Genomic DNA, 20902 nt, shown 5'->3' with positions numbered 1-20902 from the left:
ATCATGTAGACCTTATTTTATAAATATTGAATCATTACTTTTAACATTTTTGCACACATATCATGCATGTGTGCATATTCGAGAAAACATGTATATTAAAACAACACGAGAGCATCCATTATTATGCCACAAGACAAAAGAAAGAGGGTGCTTGTAATACAGCATTCTATTTCTTCGTTTCAAAAAGATCCCCATATGCTGGCATTTATAATCATTTACCAGCAGGCATAAAAAATACCAACTCTTATCAGATGTTTAAATCTAGGTTAAAATCTTTTTTAATCAAGACTTATTTCTGATCCAAATGAATATTTTTTGCCAATGTACGACAAGCAGTGATTTTATCATAACCATTTTTCAATAATGTATGAATACATTTTTTTGTTTTTGTGTGGCATATCTTCACTATTATAAAATATCAAAATGAAATAATAATAAATAAATAAAATAATAAATTACTAATTTATTTCACATGGGGAAATAAACTATACCTAGAACATTCTCCCTATACAAAGATAGTCGTGATATTCCGTAATTATCTAACAGAATTCCACTCGAAAAAATATTCACTAATTATGGTAACATTTAGGACGAGAGCATACAAAATCAACAAAATTACATGATCTAGAGACATCAATTTTTTTATTGATACACTTACCATAAAAAAATATGACATATTGATGAAAAGTACATCACCTTCTATCAAATGAGACTGTAAAATGTTTCAGCTAGTTTTCAAATGAGAATAAAATTCTCTCAAGCAGTAAATAACGAATTTGATCACTTACCCGAATTGAGATGACTTCATTCATTTTTTCTGAAAGGTTATGAATGGAGTTGGTGTTTTCCTGAGCATTTGGTCCCCAGTCCACGACTCCTCCAATAATGTCATAATCGGTCTGGTCCTTGATCACACCTCTTTTTCCCATGTCCAGAGCCTCTTTTCCTACTAGGTCTTGCCAAGTTCCAGCGGGCCCCTCTCTCCCATGGGGGAAGATGCCAAACCAACCCAGGAGGCGAAGGGCAGCTGCACCTCCTCCGCTGACAAGCCAAGCCCCAATCAAAGCTTCCACACAGTCTGCCACACTCTTATCTGGGACACTCTGGGTGCCCAAGAGAGCCTCCAATGTGGTTGATGTGCTTCCTATCATGTTGTTTGTTTGGCTCTCATTCAAAAAGTTTACAATGTCACTCTTGGTGTCTCTGGACAAATGTCCTGAACGACGTTCTTTCTCTGGAATGGACAGCTATGAGGATACAGAATGTTTAAAGGAATTACACTTAGATATTATAGGCATAATACTATACTTCACTTTCAACAAGTACATCAGTTTATGGACACACAAAATATTTCATGCTGTAATGATAATATATTTCCCAATATAATTACATACCTCTCTTTTGCAAAGTATTAACAATAAAAGTAAAGAGAGGGATTGGGGGGGGGCCTTTTTTTAAAAATAAGAACATCTCTTGAAAATCTTATGATCAATATCTAAAAACAGAATATTAAGAACTAATAAATACATTAAACTTATATAATAAAAAAATTTTGATGACAATACAATTTCAAAATTTCATTGCCATTCCACCAAGTCTCTTTATAATGACACTTTGAATTTTACTTTAATATATAGGGGTGTGCAAAGATATATTATTACCATTTTGTAGTGAAGGTTATAATTTTAGTAAATTGAAAGCAGAAAAATACCCATGTACTGAAATTACAACTGATTCTACATAAGCCAACTTTCTTGAATGCCAATTTCCACACCAGAACCAGTGTACGTATTAGTGTTTGCATATAATATGAAGATAAATATCCATTGAAAAAAGTGATAACCAATGTTTACAGAAATATCAGTAATAATATATAGAGAGGAGTAGGAAATTTTGGAAGGAACTTCTGAATGTACTAACCAGTAACACAAGCAAACCAGGGATGAACTTTGGAAAGTTGCAGTTGTAATGTGGGAACAATAACTTAAGGGTGTATCTATTATGATGTAGTTACCTTAACCTGTTCATTCCGTAGCATGCTCGAAGTAACATTGACAAAACTGTTAATTTCATCAATATAATGAAATATATGCAATGGATTTTGTGTAAATGAGTCCTCATTATCCCCATCTGTAACACTATAAATCAATGCTTTAATAACTTTACAATACTACCTTGATCAAAAATTTCCCGGAATTTATTCAGAAAATTAAAAATACAAGTTTATTCATCTAAATCTATATTGTCCCCTTCAAAGTAATCCCCATCGACTGCAACACACTTATGCCAGCGCTTGATCCAATCCTCGAAACATTTTTTATATTCGGTTTTCGGTATGTCCATCAGTGCTTCCTGCGATTTTTCCATTACTTCCTCTCGGCTGCTAAAACGCGTTCCCCGTAATGGTTTTTTAACTCGATTGAACAGAAAGAAGTCACAGGGAGCCAAATCAGGTGAATTCGGTGGCTGTTGGATGGCATTTGTTGCATTTTTCGTCAAAAAATTACGAATAATGATAGCACTGTGCGACGGTGCATTATCATGGTGCAAAATCCACGAGTTTTCTGCCCACATTTCTGGTCTCTTTCGGCGAATTGCTTCACGCAAACGTCTCATAACGCCCAAATAATACTCTTTGTTTACTGTCTGGCCTTCTGGCAAAAATTCATGATGCACTACACCGTTGTAATCCATGAAAACCGTCAGCATTGCCTTCTTTTTTGACTGAAAACGACGTGGTTTTTTTGGTCTCGGCTCATTTGGTGAACACCATTCACTTGCCTGATGTCTGGATTGCGTGTCGTACTCATAAACCCACGTCTCGTCTCCAGTAATGATCCTTTTGATGAATGTGGGATCGGATTCAGCCTCGCAAATCATGTCTTTTGCGACGTCAACACGGTCTCTTTTTTGCATGAAATTGAGGTCTTTTGGCACCAACTTTGCTGCTACACGACGGAAACCCAAATCATTAACCACAATGTCTTGGGCGGATCCATAGGCAATGTTCAAGTCCTCCGCTATTTCTCTGATGGTTAATTTGCGGTTATTGACCAACATTTCTTTTACTTTATCAATTTTTTCACCGACTTTCGATGTCGATGGTCTGCCACTGCGTTCATCATCTTCGATTGACTCACGACCACTTCTGAACCGCTCGTGCCACTGGTAAACGACCGTTTTTTTTAGAGAATCGTTGCCGAAACACTTTTCCAACATTTCCAACGTCCGTGCGCCACTAAATCCGTTTTTTACGCAAAATTTAATACAAGTTCGTTGTTGCAAATTTAAATCCATTTCTGCAATTGTAAAAAATCGCCAACACACACAGAGATAGATGTACTCTTGGCTATGTAACTTTTGCAAATGTCAAGTTATGACACTAAGATTTAAAGGGAATATCAACAACAGATGTACCAATTTAACAAAAAAAAACAGAACTCAAATCGGAACGATGGGAGCGCCACACGGTGGTTATTCCGGGAACTTTTTGATCAAGGTAGTATGTCTCCTATGTTCATTTTCACTCTCTGATGGACCTTCAAGGGAACGGACGTGTTTTTAAGCACCTTATTAGCAACTGCTAGAAGGCACACTCCCATGGACAAAATGGGAAAGAGCATGGCGGTGTATGTGAAGTGTATTATTTGCAGTAGAAAATTGAGAAATGGAGTCCAGTGTAGTGGATGTTGCTCTTGGTACCATCTATAATTATCAACTAGTGCCTTGTCTCCTCCTTTGAAAATTGGTGTTACATATGCCTCCTTTCAAGTATTTGGCAAGGCACTAGTTGATAATTATAGACTGATAAGCTTGACATCAGTTCTATGCAAGCTATTAGAAAAGATAATTGCTGATTATCTCCGAGATTTGTGGGGGAATGAGAATTGATTGCAGAGTCGCCAACATGGTTTCATAAAAGAGCCCTCTTGTGAAACTCAGCTATTAGGGTTCTGCCAAGAAATGTCCAACTCTGTGGATGCGGGAATATAAGTGGATGCTATAATAGTCGACCTGCCAAAAACCTTTGAAAAAGTTGACCATAATTGTCTATGCTTAAGATAGGCCAATTACCACTATACACAGATGGAAGAGTATCTCATGGGTCATAAATTTCAGAAAGGTCGAATACAAAGGGTCAATTTTGGAGAACTGTATTCTGAAAAAACAAGGGTAACATGGGGAGTCCCAAAAGGTAGCGTTCCTGGCTTGCTCTTGTTTTTAATCTACGAGGGTCATCCGGAAAGTAGTACCCGTTCGTGAAATAAAGACACAAAAGTAAATATTAACAAACATAAAAAATTTTATTTGAAAGAGGATACTTTAAACTACTTCTCAACATAATCTCCAAGCAAATTAAGGCATTTGTCATAACGTGTGACAAGTTTCTGTATTCCTGCTGCATAGTCCTTCGCCGCCAGCTCATTGAGATACGCGAGGGACCCATCTTGCACAAATTTTTGCATAATGCAGATGGTGTTTAACAATTTCATGAACAATGTTCGAGAAACATTGGGAAAATGCTCACAGATGTCATCAATTGTGACGCGCCGATCGTTCCTCACGAATTCGTCAACTGAGCTCACCAGTTGGTCTGTAATGACAGACGGTCTCCCCGAACGCTCATCGTCGTGTGTGTTCCCCCTCCCCATGTTGAAGTTGCGACACCACCGCCGAACAGACGACTCGTCCATTACATTGTCTCCATACACCTCCTTTAATTGGCGATGAATATCACATGGGCGAACGTTTCTTGCATTGAGGAATTTAATCACTGCCCTCACTTCACAACTGGCGGCGTTCTCAATTTTTTTAAACATTGTAAACAATCACAGAAACAACACAGGCAATGCTAGCGTCACGCAACTTGGCTCAGAGAAGGCAGACAAGCCACTGAAGCTATCTGACCTCGTCCAGCGGCTACTCGCGTCGTCAGCACTTCATGCGGCACGAACGGGTACTACTTTCCGGATGACCCTCGTATATAAATGATCTCCCGGTAAAATTAAATCTCAAATAAGACTTTTCGTGGACGACTGCATTATCTACAGGAAAGCCAAGTATGAGGGCAATCGCGAAGTACTGCAAAGGGACATTAAAATAATGGTGGATGGCGTAACAAATAATGGGATGGATATTAATGATAGCAACTGCAAATCCATCACTTTTAGTAACAAGGTAAATGGAACCAATATGGACTTCTCAGAAAATGTCATTCCTCGAAGAGATAGCTATAAATATTTATGAGATATTTAACCAAGGAATTAGGATGGTGGATGAACTTAGAATACATTGTCAAGAAAGCTTTCACAACTCTGCATTAAGTGATGAGAAACCTCAAAGGGAGCACTAGAGGAACTGAGGAAAAGTGTATAAAACCCTGTTAAGAACAATTTTAGAGTACTCATCACTTGTATACGACCCACACGAAGAAGGACATATTACAAATCTGGAGAAGATACAAAGAAATCCTGCCAGATGTGTACTGCGGAAGCATAGGAAGATGAAGAGTGTGATTGAAATGTTAAAAACGCTGGGCTGGGAACCTTTACAAAGTAGAAGAAAAATAAGCAGACTTTGTGGAATGTTCCACAAACTGAAGGGAGAGAAAGCTTGGGCAGAACTAAGGAAAGAGGCATGAAATCCAAATTTTATATGGAGAAATGATCACAAATTCAAGGTAAAATGTTGGGCACAAAGAACAAATTAAAAAAATTTTCATTTCTTAATTAAACAATTGTTGATTGGAACAGTTCACCTGCAAAACTGTTCAAGCCCTTTCCTAATGGGGTCAATACTTTCAAGAAAAGATTTAAACAATTTACATAATTTTTTAAACACGATTTTAAAAAAAACATTTAAGAAGTGAAGACCTACCTGAAACAAAATGTTTTTGGTGATACCACCAAGGGAGTTTAATTTTTCTTTCAGGAAGATTGGAACAGCAAATCCTGGAGGAGTCCAATCTGATTGCGGAGCAAAAGGGTGCACCTTCATTTTCCCCCCAAGGTTTATGACCTTGCCACAATAGTAGAGATTTCTGTTGCTTATCATTTTTCCCTTGACCATTGTCAGCTTGCCTTCATCCATTGTAGGATACCTAATGATAATGTGGAAGAAACATACATACAATTTTAAGTTTAATTCAATGAGTTTGAAATATTTCACGATAAATTATAATGTAAGGGATTAGCATTAAGGATAGAAAACATTAAAAATGAAACAAAATAAGGCAGTTAAAGCAAGATAAAGTTGATTTTGAGCTATGAATTTCAGTGAACACCCTATTACAACTCAATTTTTATTTCAACCAACTACCAAAATGTGTGGGTGAAGATGTCTTCATTTGAGCATACAATTCTTTTGCCGACTAGCAATAGGTTTGAACTGATGTTCCGCATTCATTACAGAGCTCTAAAATGGTCATGTATTATGGTGGTGGTTAAATTTTATTTTACTATTATCATTGCAGTACATTTCCACATTTAATAGGGTTTCAAAATTTTCAAATAAGGTTGAACTTATAGGGTTCAAACTTTTAAAAGTCAAATTTCTCTAATCTAATTCTCCTTTGAATAAAATCTCAAATGGAATAAACAGTCTTGATATGAATCCATATTGAATCAAGATGACAGTTTTTATTTTCTTATTCACATAACCAACATTCTCAGGTATCACAGTTGACCGCTGGAAAAATTGGACAACTTGAAATCACGTGAAAACAAAGCAATAAAAATGCATACATAACATCCAATAATAACTTCAATTAGTGGTAAAAATTTTAAGAAATTTTCTTATCATTTCATCTGGATTTGTTGGTCAAAACAGAAGATATAAGTTCAGCCATTTTGTATTTCTTTCCCTCCACCTTATGGATGAAATTCTAACCTTAATAGCAAGTGGATAACCTAAGATGGCTTAAAATATATTAATCAAAATTTATCGGCAAAAGATAGCATCAACTGCAATATGTCTCTTTTTTCAAGTGCTAATTTTGCCATTATGATATCATTCCAATTATTGTTGTATCTATTGCTATACATCAACTGAAAATACAGTTTATTGTTTCATTGTATAGGACAAATCATTGCAGTGATTACATGTATTAAAGTTTGTTCCACACAAAATATTTTATTTCTTCCTTCCCCTTCATCTGTTCTTTCAACACTTGACAAGCAACAGCATATATACTTACGGGTATGATTGCATTGCAAAATTGTAGACATATTCTGACTCTGTTCCTAGGTCTGGATTATCACTTAGCTAATTTGAAATGCAGTCGAAGTGAAAATAAAATACATTCACAGAAAGTTTTGATCAGACAAATTATGGGGACTATGGAATATGGCACAACACAGGAATATCAGTGGTACTGCCTCTCGTCAGTTGTGGGAAAAATCAATAGATAGAATCCATGAGTGCTCTTAAGAGCCAAATGGTGATTCAATACTTAACTACGAGGGTCATCCGGAAAGTAGTACCCGTTCGTGCCGCATGAAGTGCTGACGACGCGAGTAGCCGCTGGACGAGGTCAGATAGCTTCAGTGGCTTGTCTGCCTTCTCTGAGCCAAGTTGCGTGACGCTAGCATTGCCTGTGTTGTTTCTGTGATTGTTTACAATGTTTAAAAAAATTGAGAACGCCGCCAGTTGTGAAGTGAGGGCAGTGATTAAATTCCTCAATGCAAGAAACGTTCGCCCATGTGATATTCATCGCCAATTAAAGGAGGTGTATGGAGACAATGTAATGGACGAGTCGTCTGTTCGGCGGTGGTGTCGCAACTTCAACATGGGGAGGGGGAACACACACGACGATGAGCCTTCGGGGAGACCGTCTGTCATTACAGACCAACTGGTGAGCTCAGTTGACGAATTCGTGAGGAACGATCGGCGCGTCACAATTGATGACATCTGTGAGCATTTTCCCAATGTTTCTCGAACATTGTTCATGAAATTGTTAAACACCATATGCATTATGCAAAAATTTGTGCAAGATGGGTCCCTCGCGTATCTCAATGAGCTGGCGGCGAAGGACTATGCAGCAGGAATACAGAAACTTGTCACACGTTATGACAAATGCCTTAATTTGCTTGGAGATTATGTTGAGAAGTAGTTTAAAGTATCCTCTTTCAAATAAAATTTTTTATGTTTGTTAATATTTACTTTTGTGTCTTTATTTCACGAACGGGTACTACTTTCCGGATGACCCTCGTAGAAGGAAAATGGCACAATATTTACACTCTTGGCAAAAATAGCACTTCATTTACTTGCTATACACAATGAAAAATTGTTGTCCTATGCTTATGGTTATTGACTGCTCTTTCATTAAAATTTCTTTATATTTTAAATTAAGGGAGAGAAAAATAAGAAGGTTAAACAGTAATAGTGAGGCATAACTTTAACCAATACTTTAGCTTTCTGGAATCTTAATAATAACAATACATTTTATTTGCCCAGCGATCAAGTAGCTACATTTGTTACACTTGATATACGACACGTCAGGGGAAAGTGACAAAATACATTTGTGGATACAAGACATATCAGGCATTATCAAGAAATTCAGTAATTGAATAAAATATTTTTAATTTTAAGAACCTAAGTAGATTGACTTTAAATGCAGCCACACTTTTATGGGCCTTAATCTCAGCTGGGAGTTTATTCATTTCTCAATGGTTCCCTTAATTGTAACAATTTGAATTTAATGCACACTTAACTTGTTAACCCCTAATTAAAAAATTAGCAATGATATCCATATTTTTGCAATTCATGAAAACAAAAAACACATTATGTCAAGATGAAATACTTCATTTGAATACGCTATCCCTTTCATTGATTTTTGAATTCAATCTCCAAAATAACTTACAACTTTCATCTCAATTTACCGAATTTTCAAACCTATCTTAATGATTTTAAATGCTGAAGTAGAATGCACCAATAAGACACTTTTCAGTATTCCTACCAATAGAGGTGCAAATTTTAAAATATAATCAGAGAGAATTAATAGAATGACTTTAAGATCATTAAAACTTACTTCAGATACATATAAGTAGAGACTGCAAATTTAAGGAAAGAATCCCCAAGAGTCTCAAGACGCTCAAGGCTTATGACATCACCAGAACTTGCTCCTGTAAGTGCACTCAGTACATCAGCAAGCTCAGGCCCTTGGCATTCCCCATCATCTGAAATCACAAACAATATACATTTGCAGTTATTTTTGTTATACAGAGCAAACTCAAAATGTCAATACTCAAGCACCAACATGCTAAAATTTCTAAAAGTTTTTTCAAGTTTTCAGCTCATTGCATTAATAACGAAATATATACTTGAACTAGGGACCTGCAGAATTACTAATACTACCTTGAATTGAGTCCCTAATCAAATAAAAAATACTGGAAAATTATTGTATTCAATTGTTTTCTTTCCACAAATTATATTTTGCATTTAATACTTAAAAATTTGAAAGTGAAACAAAGCAGAAATGGAGTGGCAATGCATAACTAAGTGCAGCAACTTACTGCATTTGATTGCATATAAGATGCACCCTCATTTCAGAAGGGGGCACACAAGAAACAAAAGTTTTTACAGTAAAAATAACATTTAATATTGGATGTAACCCAGGGAGTTAGAAAACTTCACATACAAAACATGGATGACTTTTTGAACCATAAATTTGGCAAAAAAGGTGCATCTTATATACCATCAAATATGGTAATACCCCATATACACTTGCATTGCGGTAAAAATAATTCTTATTTCCTGATTTAATACATGTTTATGCAAAGTAAGTTACCTGAGACAGCCATACCCTTGAGGCGATTAAATACAGCTTCAGGGATTGGGGCAGGCTCAATTTTGCTCCATTCACATTTATACACCACCTGACCATCATTTTCTTTCATCTCAAGTTTGTGATACTGGACAACATCCAGCAGACACAAGGAATCAATATCATGGTCCAAATCTGGAGGCTCAGAAAGGGAATTATCCGTCTGTGAAAAGAGGGCACATATTGACACCGATTTTAATAGCAAAATTCTTTTACTAACATACTGCAAGTAAAATATATTCTGAATTGAAAAACTTGGTAAAGGAGATACCAAAGTTCTAGAGCAACTCATAACATGCATACAAATTATTGCTTTCAACTTTTATGCAGCAATTAAATTTCCATTTATTAGTTCATACCATAGGCCAGGCTGAAAACCAGACGTCTTACAGGGTCTGTCCCAAAAAGAAGTAGAATACATTATGGGAAAAAAATTTGTTGCAGATCAAAGTATGAATCACAAAAATTCTTCAAAATGGCAACCTTGTACATTTACACACCAATGCAAGCACCTCTACTAGCCATGGTATACTTCCTGGATGGCATTGATGGGAACCTCATTCAGGCACTTCGTCACAAACTCCTTGATGTTATCCCGCATTCCAAAATGATTGCCATTCAAGCTTATTTATTCTTGGGAACGAAAAGACGTCCAGCTGTGCCACATTAGGGCTTTAGGTCACTTTCACAATGGTCCAAGAGATCACCTAGCAGTGTTCTGATCTTTCTACAGCACCTTGGGGACCATCTTGGCATGCACCTTTCTCATGGCTAAATCTTATGTAAAATGCAATGCCCTGTGGTTTTCGGAATATTGTGCTCTTCCGCTAACATTCTGACATTCAGGCATTGATCAAAATTGAGTGTCTCTCTCAATTTTTGTCACACTGTGTCGCTGACAGACATCCAGGGCTTCCCTTATGGTCAAACTCCCCTTTACTTTCCCAGAATATCTTATATCAGCAGAAAACCATTCCTTGGGACAGTCTCTAAAAGTATTTCTTTATTTTATTTGACAAACTCATTGGTGTGAGATTGAGACTTCATAGTTCCTTCTTCTACCCTACCCTTATACATTAAAATAAAGACAATCAAAAACACCAATGCCCTAGGTAGAAGAAAACCCACCTATGCGGAACTCGAACCCATGACCTCTTGATTGGCAGGCGAGGGCATTACCCAACTCCCACCAGGGCCAGCAGTACACCCATTCTGAACCTGATTTTCCAAGTTTAACATAAAATTTTATCACATATCATTGTTCCATGGAATGCGGTATCATTTAGTTTTTTTATAACAAGATCCTCAAACAGGGATCAAACCTGTAATGGCCCGGAGACAACTGATAAGAGTTGTCTTCCTTTCCCAAGACCTCACACCTTCTTTCCAGCCACAAATTGCTCCACACCAGCTGTCCATGTCAGTGGGAAAAATATTATTCTACTTATTTTTGGGATAGAGCCTGCATAGTACCTAATCATAAATTGCAGCACAACTATTTCACACAAGATATAATCTTGAACACAGACATGCAAGACTTGATAAGGGTAAAAAAGAAACTTTACACTTCCACAATAAAGATTTAATATTTCACGACCATCGTTTTGAAGCTGCGCATCATCATATGGTAACATGCATAAAAAAAATTTCTACTTATATAGTCTGACTCCAACAGGGGAGTAAGGTGGGGGAGAAGTAAGGGAGAGGAGAGGGGGTAATTTGAGTGCAGGTGCAGCAACCTATTCGTGGGCTAGGGGAGGGGGAGGGTATGTATTTGGAAGGTTTCTGGCTCGAATTTGTGAAATTTTATGTTAATTAAATGAAGAACACAGTGTAACACTCCACCATTCTTAGAAATAGCGGCGGAAAAAACCACAATGTATTCTACATTTAATTAGGGGGGGGGGGGGTGTTTGTTTGCAATGGTTTGACCTTCATTAAGGAAGAGTCGATGATCATCACTGCCTTGGTGGGGGTAGGGTTGGTGCGGAAAGATATTTGAGTCTTTTAAGAATTTTAGGAGAGAGGGAATGGGAGGGGAATATTGTTTCACTGACCACCTCAAACCTGTCAGAGTGAAGGGACTGCCAAATTTTTTACCCTCATCATGAAGGAATTCCACAACGTTTGTCCTGAAACTGCTGTGTTTATGCAAGAAATTATTGATATGAGACATACTATGCATTTTTGACAGAGGAATTTGCTGTCTATAACTATGTAGGTTTAAAAATACTTGGTGATCACATCTAAATATCTAACTTGAATATGTCATCAAAGAAACACTTACCTCAGAATCTTCAAAGAAAGTGCTTGGCAGGGGCTTAGATTCACACACCTGTATTTCACTGCTTTCCACTTCAAGCCTTTTCCATTTCCCTTCATCGATAAAATAAAAAAATCAAATAAATATCATACAAGCACCCAGTTGCAACAAATTCTACCAGGAATAACCAAATGGCTAGAAAAAGTTTGTCAAAGTCACAGAATTTTGGGACTACAATATACCAAGTATTGTAGTGCATTGAGCTTGATTACAAAGAACACCCCTTTGCCTCCTTCACTCTCAAGTATTCATTTCAGCTAGAAATGAAAATTGTAAGTAAACAAAGGGTAAAATACTGGGTTTGCAGTTTAAAAGAATAAAAGTTTCATTCGCTCAATAATCAAATAAGTATTAGAAAGAGGATAAATATTCAGGGAGAAATTAATAATTATTAGAGTTAATTTGGCCAAACATAAAATGGTAAGAGGAATGAAACCCATTCTCAGTAAACTGCCCATGGAACCCATTCTAACTAAACAAACAGGTTCACTACACTTTTCAAGCTCTCTACCTATGCTCAAAAGAGCTATTCCTCATTCACCTGGAGCTGGGCATTGCTTTTAGGGCTGCTGACTGGGATACTACAGAGCGGATAACATTTGACTCTTCCTGTACTACCCAAGTGACAGTTCAGCCAATGCAAATCATCAAATTTGAGATGCTAAGCAACAGACAATATCCACTCACAAGTGGCCCTGATAAAAGACCGTGCAATCATCAACCTCACAGACTTACACCTAAATGCTACTGCCACAAAAATCCTAGCAAAGGCGCTGAACTTTGCTTTGGCCCCCAAAGCAATGCCAGGGGTGGAATCCACAACCTGCAAACTTTCCACAGGAGACTTAGATGAGATCAGAGATCAGGAAAGATGTGAGCCACATTCTCTGCAACTCAAGGCCCCAATTCTAGGGGACCCGACATACAGAAAACTAAAATTTGACCCAACTGCTAGAATGGATTGGACCATGTGAGCCGTGGTTAAGAAATTGTTTATTCCAAAAGAAGAACAAAGAGGCCTTCTGCCATCAGCCACTGAATCACCAAAATTGTACAGCTGGCCAAAAATTCAAAAAAAGGCAAGGCACTCTGAACAACAGTGAGCCAGATTTATGCCCCCCATATTTAGCTCAGACACTGCAACTTCATGTCGGGAGAACGTCTTCATTCCCGGAGAACTCCATGCACTTGGTCAATATCTTTAAGAACATCACAAAAAACCAAAATGACATCCCAGTCAGCTTCGACATCATACCCCTCTTCATCAACATTCCAATTCAAGAATCGGAAGACGTTGTCTGAGAATTAAGCTCTACCAAGATCCAGGAGAAGTTTCCCAAACTTGTGGTATACTGCCTTTGAAATTCATTTTTCCTTTGGAATGGAAATTACTATGAGCAGACAGAAGGGTCAGCAATGGGTTCAACACCAGAGGTGGCAATTCTTGGTAAGGAGAAATCCATGTAAACAGTGCTTGACCTGTATGAAAACAAACCAACCCTTTGTCTAAGATACATTGATAACACATCATTATATGGCTCTATGGCTTCTGGCATCAGGCTATTAAGTTCACCAAGAAGACAGAAAAGTAAAACCAACTACCTTTCTTGGACGTATAGCCGAAGAAAAGAACTGATGGGAAACTTGGGCATGGGGTATATATGAAGAAACCCCATATGAACTAACACCTGAACTCTTCCTCGCATCATCATCCAGTTTCAATGGCGGACATATAAATGCACAGCACCTACTGCTTATTGGACACCAATTCATTAGAAGGAGAGAAAGTACACTTAAAAACAGCTCTACAATGGAACAGATATAGTGGTAACTTGTCACAACCATCCAATCAGAGGGCAGTATTGGGATGAGATGGCCAATAGAAAGATGGCAGGCAGCAGTGAGATGACACAGCAATCTAACTTCCGCCTGGAGACGCCAGCAGAGGTCAAAATTTTGTTTTAACATGGCTGGATACCCTCCTGTTTTCATTTTACTGTTGACTCCTGCAAATGCTCTTCGAGGTGGGTAAACTTTAGATATTTTTCTCCAATTTTCACTTTCATCACTGTCCTACCAGTTGATACAATGCCTCATGCCCATTAGGGTTTTTGTACATTTCACTACTGCTGAGACAGCCTTGCTGACTTCCTTTCTGCCAGAAAATGCTAATGCAACAACAATTTACTTATTGCAGGCTAGCAGCATTTTCTGGGGGCAACCTCTACCTCATTTACTGGCCTTGTGATTCATTACTTCCTGAGCTGCTGCAGATAGGTTGATTTTCACATGACTATGTTATAATTTTGAAAATATTTTGCCATTTTTTAAAAACCTTGAGATTTGTTTATTAAAGCCCTTGAGATCAAAATACACTGTGCTTGGTTTGTTGTAGCTTCTTCAGTGTTCATATGACTATTTGAACTTTAATTGGTTCAGGGAGGACTTTGTTAGTGAGTTTAAAGAAAATAATTCCCAATACACTTCATATACCAGATAACTAATGACATTGAAATCTTATTCAATTTTCAAAATACATATGTATTTTAGATTCAAACACCATTTTCATGAGGAAATCGAACTAAAAATAAAAATTAATATTAATGAACTTACAATGACCGAGGTCATGAAAGTTCTTGATCTTACCCATAGTGAGACTGCTTGCACGATTTTTTCCTCTCATGCTGGCACAACTGTGAGTAAACTTCACGTGAAATACAAGCCATTCCATCCAGCAATTTGCAATAGGCAGTCATTTGAATCAGTTTTGGTGCATGTGGTGTTAGAAATGGAAAACTCTAGTATTGTGCAGTGATAAAATATTTGTAAAAGAAGATTTCATGCCAACTGAAATTCATTTGAGGATTTTAAATCTTAATGGGAACTCCAATTCCTTCATTTTATACTGTGAAGAAATGGGAAGCTGAGTTTAAATGTGGCCGTGAAAGCCTACCAGATGATCCACATGAAGGACGTCCGAAAAGTGCAACCGCACCGGAAATCATCAAAAAAGTGCACCGTATGATTTTGGAAGATTGGTACACAAAAGTGCATGAAATTTATGATACTGCAGGATATCAAAAGAACACAGGTTACATCTGGCATGGGTCAATGCACATGACAAAGCTTTGTGCAAGATGAGGGCTGCCCATCCTCTCTCAAAAACGCATTCGGAAGACACTATGAAAACAGAGCTTGGCGTGCTTTATGAAAACAAGAGTGAGTAATCTGTGACAATGGATGAAACATGAATTGGCCATTACACACCAGAAATGGATGGTTTTCAAATGCAAGATTTTACAGCCCAAATGTGATTTATTTAGATGGTCATAATGGAGATATCCCAGGGAGTTTCCATCACTTAACAATTTATGTGAACAAAACAAAACTTATCCAACCAAATACATAATACTTAGTATACACAGAATTAATATCAATTGCTTGTATTTTTCATATAAAATTTACCCACATCTTCGTTAACATAGATAAATTAGTGTGACAAACCTTGAGGAGGAGCCATGTTGTTTATCTTGGTTTCAACACATATCTTGTGTCTTAGTTCACTTGCCAGTTGCATGGATGAGAATCTGTGAAGAATTGTGGGCAGAGTAGTTGCCTTCAACCACAGAGTTGCTGGAAAGTGGCGTTTTGTGACAAGCTCTGGTATCAAGTGTTCCAGGAAGTCACCATTCTTCAATTGCATTTGTCTTTTGCTTAATGGCAAGATTGAGGGCGTATCATCAAAGGGCTTGGCAATTATCCTGCATTAGGGAAAAAAGCAGAGTATATTAACAAGTTTAAGCAGCAATCAATACATTTACAATTTTGTGTACTTAAGCAGAATGTTTTTGAAAAATAGTATAACTGATGAAGATACTAAGAGGTTAATGAATGTGAAATATTGGAAGTATGTGGAGTACATCAAGAAATGGATTTTTACTTATTAAGGAAAAATGCCTGTTCATCAGCACTCCTCCCCAAGTTATTGTATCGTAATGAAATTTGAGTATGCCATATTAAGCTTGGATGCCAAATAAATGTGATGGATAAGAGGAACTTGAGGAGTTGTCGTGGCAATTATAGGAGAGATTTGGTCTTGGAAGAATTTTGATTGGATGCAGAGATATGGCGCAAGTATGATATGCTAGTTCAGTAATGTTTAGGGTACAGATTAGAGTTGTGTCACCAAACAGATTTTTAGAGAAGAGTAAAGAGTAGACTAAGGAGTATAACAAGAAAGTCACGGACGAAAGTGGTTGAAGAGACAAACTAGAAATGATCCAAGTCTCAGAAAAAGAAGAGCAAGTATGAATGTTACCAAGGTAAAATAAGGAAAGAAAACAGTAGGGAGGATATTATACAGGGTGAGCCCCTTTCATAGCCTAAAACCAGTTTTTTTTCAAAACATTGCATACCCCAAAATACTATGAAGGTTTTGTTTGTATCAGGCAGCTATGACTTCTTCTTCAAGTCAACTAATTCATGCTTGATAAATTTTATTATCACAACTTTTTCTTGATTAGGAATAACATTGTTTAGATGAAACCTTAAATTATCAATGTAACACTAATTATTAATACTATTAAATGTACAAACTTTGGATGTGTGCAATCAATGCGGCTGGATATTTTCTTCACTTCCAGAAGTGGCTTTTCTGGCTGAACAAGGGTGAGTTCATACTTTTCATTGAAGTATTGCTCAAATGATTCATATGTCTTGGAAGGAAATTCACTCCTTGAAGTCAGGTCCTCGCAGACTTGAGTCACTACATAGTGCTACCAGATAAAAATTTTAATGACAAGTTGGAAAAAAGTAAATCTCTAAAATTGTAAAAGATGGCTGTTCCATCAAATTTACAAGAAATAAAATGAATAATAATTTTTAGATATGGCACCTGATTTAAATATACAACAGCAAAAAAGTGACACCAAATTTTCATAATGTAATAAAATGTACATGTTAATCAACAATACTACCAAATGAAACACTTGCGACCACATATATGTTGCCTTTAAGAGCCAATGATGAGTAACAGTTGTTTTCCATTATTCACACTACGCTGATAATTCTTCTGTGCCTTCAAAATACACACTATTTAAAATCAAGTGGGATCAAAATAACACAACTTCATTGAGTGTATCATTACTGGTATTAGATATATGAAGTTGGATTGAGATAATTCCATTATATTCCACTTTGAAAGTTAGAAAGGCATTCAGTAGCCACAATATGTTTCACATTTTTATTATTATGTTCCCATAATAGTTAAATTCTATAATAATTTTCGTTCAGTTCGTTCAGTATAACGTTCAGAGAAGCTTAAAATTCCTTAATTTTATTGTTTATTCAGTATCTTTATTTGAAATCCTCAGAACTAAGCTTCCCTTGAATTCATTGTTGAAAAAAATAGGTAAAAACATTTGATTACTGCTGGCAAAAATTTTGGGAATTTTTCTTTGAGATTTTAAAGTATTTACAGCTCACCAATAGATTAAGGGATTTTAACTAAACACTCAGTTCTATTGCTAGGTCATTGCATACTCATACCATATTAATCTACAGCTATTCAATTAAATTCATTCTGTAATTGTAGTCAAACATTTCAAGCTTTCCTCTCTAATGAAAGATAAAGTTACTGACTCACCTGCTCAGCATAACAACCCCTATACCATGGAGTCACAACTTCATACAAAAAGTTTTTGTTATCTACTGTTAAGTTTTCTTTTTCTTCCAATGAAAGTGGCAACACTGGTGGCAGAAGAGGAAAGTTTTTCACTACGTCCCAGTCAATGATCCACTTTCCATCAGAGCCTAAAAAGAAATTTAAGCAAGAGGAGCTTTAGCAAAGAAAAACAACCTTTCTTAACTATTTGTACAGAATTTGGCATACACTAAGATATCAAAACCCTGATTCCATCAAAACCAACATCTAAAACTTTGCACTCAAACTCAATCATCGAAATAGAATACCAAGATCTGCTTATTTGATGGGGAAGAAAAACCGTTCATGAACATGATTTAGCTCATAAAACGAAACAGACTTAACAGAAGAAGCAAGAAGACAGAAAAGGAACAAACCAGCATATATAAAGACTTAAGGAATATTTGAACTTAAAAAAGGACTAAGGAATTGAATGATGAGAACAAGGTAATTAGAAAATATAAAGTGGGAGTTTTTGAGAGGAAATATAAATATTATCGGATTATAGGAAATATTCGAGGGTGTTCCTGGAAAATATATTTCAAAGTGTTGGGTTGGAAGTTAGTGGCTGGCAAATGAAGAGATGGTAGTGACGTAAGACACTTTGGTTTAGGTACCAAAGTGTCTTACAGCTACCTCTTGCTCATCCCAGTTTGGGGATGAGCAAGAGGTAGAGCTCTACAGAAGAAATAATCTAATCATAAAGAATTATTGGTTTCAACAATACATTAGGCAAGGGTATAATTGGAAAATTTCCAAGGATTCAGAGATATAATTTAGACTAAAATGGTTAGGCACAGATTTAAGAACAGAGTGATTAAAGTAGGATGTCAGACTCAAAGAGGATCAAACAGGGAGAACAACTGTGGAAATGGAATGCAGAAGCATTGACCGAGATGATGTGCAAAAAGGATCAGCAGGCTACATAGAAACTTCAGAGTGAATAAAAGGAGATGGGTACAATATATGAAAAAAGGGTTGTTGAAAACTACCAACAAAACAACAAGAAAAGCACCATATTTCCAAGCCCATGATAGCTACCTATGCATAAGTTGCTCAGTCATTTTTCAGGATAGAGTTATCAAAATATATTTGGGTTATACAGAAAAGGATCGAAATATTTTAATGTAAACCCTTGTTTAAAAAAAAATACAATTGCTACATTAAAAAGTTAGCAGCTGGCTGATTACTGTGTTTATGGTTTTTTAATCAACATTGATTTATTGCAGAAACTCAGAAATTTGGCATCACTACTGCTAAATTATTTCTGCAGTTATTTTCACTCTTTTCATACACATTGTCATTCTCACTTTCATCTAGCACACTGCTATTTCTGCAGCTTTAAAAAGAAATCATAATAGCCTCCCTTTTAACTTTATGCAAAGACTTTTTCAACCGATCACAAACACCAAAAAAAGACAGTAGTTTTATTATTCCTATTGATGTGACATCATGAGTGGGTGGCTTAGAACCTATCTTTCATATTTCAGTGGCAGTTTTGAGATATTGTAGTAGTAGAACATTGGCACAGACCATTTTCCTTCATAAAACACTAGCACCATGACATTTTTTCCAAAAAAATCAGCAATAGAAATTCCTATCACCAATTTTTTTGATTCAACCACCATCATTTTCGATTAAACAGTAATCCTCATATTCCTGTGATTTATTATCCAATCCTTATCATGTTCCTTAAGCTTTGGACATTTAGGAGCACATGAATATAAAGTTGTTCACTCCCAAGTTTATCTGGAGAGATATTATCTAAGAATTTTTAGAGGAAGTACTTTCAAAGAAATATCAAAAAAATATTGTTTACCACTGACTCTAAACAATGATTTTATTGAAATTCACAATAAAGGCAACCATTTTCTATGCTTATTGCAAGAATAATATATAATAGTAAGTATTTTCCAACGAATCGGTTTTAGTATTGTAAGTTGAAGCTATTCCCATATACCCTCAGCCCACAATATACAGGCTGATTTTAGCACACACTTCAAAGTAAAAAAAGTGCATGTAATGTCCACTTATGGCCTTTAAAAATGCACCCTTCCGAAGCTAAATCAGCAATGGAAGACTTAAAAAGTAAATATAATACTATTATTTACAATTGTTTAAATGATTAAATATTCTCACCTACACGAGTTGGTGCTATTAAGTAAGCATTTTCATTATCAGTCTTATCAACAGTAAAAAACTGTTTGCATATATTAAGCAAATCGAGAAACAGCATTGCATGGAAAAGCTCTAATTCTTCAATTTCTATAGCAGAGAGAATGATTTCTTCGTGTTCTGGCTCAATTGTGACAGCAATTTCACCCGAGCTCATGTAAATGGAGAAATCGCACACCTAAAATAAAAGGCAAAAGTTTTGGCATAAATATTTGATAAATTATTCAGAAAAATTTGTCACCCAAAAAGGAAACATTAAAATACATTAGATGGTACACGCAACTAATATGAGCACTGTGTGTCTACTAGCAATTACACTTAAGTAGCTACAAATTTTTTTCCATTAACAGATAATAAATTACACACTAATCTCAATTTTACATGATGTAAAATTGATAAGTGACTCATGAAATACATAAATTATTATTTGTACTAAAAATATTCACACATGCCTGGTGTTAAATTGGTCATCAATTATAACTACAGTAAGACCCTAATTTAAGTGGATTCAAGTTATATGGATCTGCAGTTACCAGAAACTAATGCACTACATTGAATGCAACAATTTCAGAGCGTAAAAATCATCCGCCTTGACTGGGATTACTTGTTAAAGTGACTGTTGTGGCATCTCCCACAGTTTCTTTGGCACTACATTGAAGTTTGACCTTTCCACACAGACTATCATTACGGTTAGTTGGCTGCTCAGTAGATGGAGACAATTGTCATTATCATTAACAACTGAAACATTTGTTCTGGTAGTAGAGAATACATACCCTGCTATTACCCTGTCAGATAAATTTCATTTTATTTGAAGGCAAAAGTAGTCAGAATTTTATTGAGCAGCAACAGTTACAATCCCTTTCCACAGTGCCTGAAAATA

The 20902-nt window shown here is 36.3% G+C and overlaps 1 protein-coding gene across 1 annotated transcript in view; it reads right to left on the bottom strand.

Annotated features, from left to right (window-relative positions):
* Nucleotides 1–20902, bottom strand: part of Dcr-2 (Endoribonuclease Dcr-2) — a 112185-nt gene that overhangs the window by 22148 nt on the left and 69135 nt on the right. Inside the window, exons 17-25 of the mRNA XM_071598442.1 lie at nt 19987–20200; nt 17791–17957; nt 16743–16921; nt 15651–15907; nt 12111–12199; nt 9788–9986; nt 9029–9176; nt 5878–6100; nt 789–1247 (exon numbers count right to left, since the gene is read on the bottom strand). Coding sequence (XP_071454543.1) covers nt 789–1247; nt 5878–6100; nt 9029–9176; nt 9788–9986; nt 12111–12199; nt 15651–15907; nt 16743–16921; nt 17791–17957; nt 19987–20200 — 1935 coding nt within the window. The remainder of the gene's footprint in view (nt 1–788; nt 1248–5877; nt 6101–9028; nt 9177–9787; nt 9987–12110; nt 12200–15650; nt 15908–16742; nt 16922–17790; nt 17958–19986; nt 20201–20902) is intronic.

The sequence above is a fragment of the Hetaerina americana genome, unplaced genomic scaffold (genome assembly GCF_022747635.1).
Source record: "Hetaerina americana unplaced genomic scaffold, ioHetAmer1.1.p SCAF_10, whole genome shotgun sequence".
In the NCBI taxonomy this organism is placed as follows: domain Eukaryota; kingdom Metazoa; phylum Arthropoda; class Insecta; order Odonata; family Calopterygidae; genus Hetaerina; species Hetaerina americana.
This window is presented reverse-complemented; position numbering and strand designations above follow the sequence as displayed.